At 45.9% G+C, this 2041-nt stretch overlaps 1 protein-coding gene across 1 annotated transcript; it reads right to left on the bottom strand.

The window, feature by feature from the left end:
- Positions 1-456: 456 nt before the first annotated feature.
- Positions 457-939, bottom strand: LOC125541085 (zinc finger A20 and AN1 domain-containing stress-associated protein 9-like). The gene has a single exon (XM_048704570.1). The coding sequence runs from the start codon at positions 937-939 to the stop codon at positions 457-459; it is 483 nt and encodes a 160-aa protein (XP_048560527.1).
- Positions 940-2041: the final 1102 nt, after the last annotated feature.

The following is a 2041-nucleotide window of genomic DNA, read 5'->3' as shown; positions in this document are numbered from 1 at the left end:
TTGAGAAATACTCCCATCCGTCCTAAAATTCTTGTCTTAAATATGTCTAGATATGGATGTATCTAATACTAAAACGTGACTTGATATATCCGTATTTAGCCAAATTTAAGACAAGAATTTTGGGACGGAGGGAGTACAAGTTGATGACCTTGGTTAAGAAAAATTTCCGGAGACGTTGTGCAACTTCTAATTATCTTAGGTCTTTGCGAACTTAAGAAAACTACGGAGTCTCTTGTATGATGGCCACCTTGACCTTGGATGCCAAATTGGCAATACGAACAAATAAAAGAGGAACAAGACACATACATGTCGAATAACATGATGAAAGATCGAGGTCGACCCTCTTCAACTTATGGAGCTAGTGCTTGAAAGATCTAATTAAGTAGTAGGAGAGATACTACATCCAACGAGTAAACTAAAACTGTACATATGTTTTCTAACTCCTCCTGCCTTTATTCAAATCTTGTTGTGGAGCTTGGACGGCGCGACGAGAGGGTTCTGCTGCGCGATCTGCTCACGGCCGACCTTCTTGTAGTCGAAACCGCATGCGTGCCCGTCCACGTAGCGGTGCAGCGAGCAGAAGGTGCCACCGCAGCGGCACGCGAACCCCAGCAGCCCCACCTTCTTCTTGCACGCCATGCACCTGGTTGACGCCGCCTTCTTCGCTGGCGCATCGGCCTCCGGTGCCGCCTCCGCAGCAGCTGCAGCGGTAGAGTCCTGCAGGCTCACCGACTTCTTGAAGGCGTGGATGAGGTCGTCGGCATTGATCTTCCCCTCGACGGCGGGGCCAGCCACACCTGTCGCCTTGAGGTGGTCGCGGTAGCACTTTGAGCACATGCTCTTGGTTGCCTCGCTCCCGTAGAACCCGCAGCCGTTCGCGCACAGCGGCGCGCCCCCACCGGCGGCGGCCTCCGTCGAAGACTCCTGCCCGTGCGGCATGTATCATCGCTGATCTGATTTTGATCTAAAAGAAACCTATCGAGGATCGATCGCCTCGCGCTCGCTTATTACGGGAGCCTGTGAATCTCGCGTTTGTTGGTAGCATGGGTGCTTTGTTGACGAGGCCCTGAGGGCTTCTGGCTTATAAAAAGGTCGGCCGAGCGTGACCAGAAGAACTCCGAGACGTGCTCTAGAACGTTCCAGTTGATCTCTGAAGCCACGCAGTGGCCTTTTCGGCTTCCTTAAGTGTATCCCTATCCAATGGGAAGCAGTTGCCAAACCTCCTCAGATGATATCCAAGAGTTTCTTTTTATGGTAATACGTTTCTCATTCATCTATACTTCTTCCGTCTCAAAATTTTTGTTTTAAATTTGTCTAAATACGAATGTATCTAGTTACGTTTTAGTGTTAGATACATCTATATCTAGACAAATTTAAGACAAGAATTTTGAGACGGATGGAATATTATATATGGATTATAGTACTACTAGTACTCCCTCCGGACCTTTTTATTTTGGCATATAAGATCTGTTTGAAGTCAAGCCTCGTAAACTTTGATCAAGTTTATAAAAAACAATACCAACATTTATAATGTGAAATCAACAACATTAGATGCGTCATGACCTTAATTTTTATATTGTATAAATTTAACATTGTAGATGTTAATATTTTTTCATATAAATATAATCAAACTTTACGAAGTTTGACTGACCGGAGGGAGTACAAGCCACGTACATATCGACCTGTCAAAACTGAAAAGATAACCTTTACACAAAGGAACACTAGCTAAGAAGTAAAATTACAAACGAGACCGAAGAATCCTTTGAGCTTGACACCAATGTCCGTCACCTGCTTTGGCACCACCACAACATCCAACATAAGAAAAAATGACGGATCACCTCCATACCCGAGCTCTAAGCGGCTCCATCGCTGATAAGCAGCTTTGCAGACTTCCAAGATGGTTCGCCAAAGACGAAACCATTACCGTTGAACGTATCAGACCGGGGCAACACCCCGGACACGCCATCAAACTCCAGATTTGGCACCCCCACATGACTAAGATGTGGAGAAGGAAATCATACCTGCCATCCACCAACCATGA

Source organism: Triticum urartu, chromosome 2 (genome assembly GCF_003073215.2).
Source record: "Triticum urartu cultivar G1812 chromosome 2, Tu2.1, whole genome shotgun sequence".
In the NCBI taxonomy this organism is placed as follows: Eukaryota; Viridiplantae; Streptophyta; class Magnoliopsida; order Poales; family Poaceae; genus Triticum; species Triticum urartu.
The sequence above is the reverse complement of the archived record's forward strand: the minus strand, read 5'-3'. Positions and strand labels throughout refer to the sequence as shown.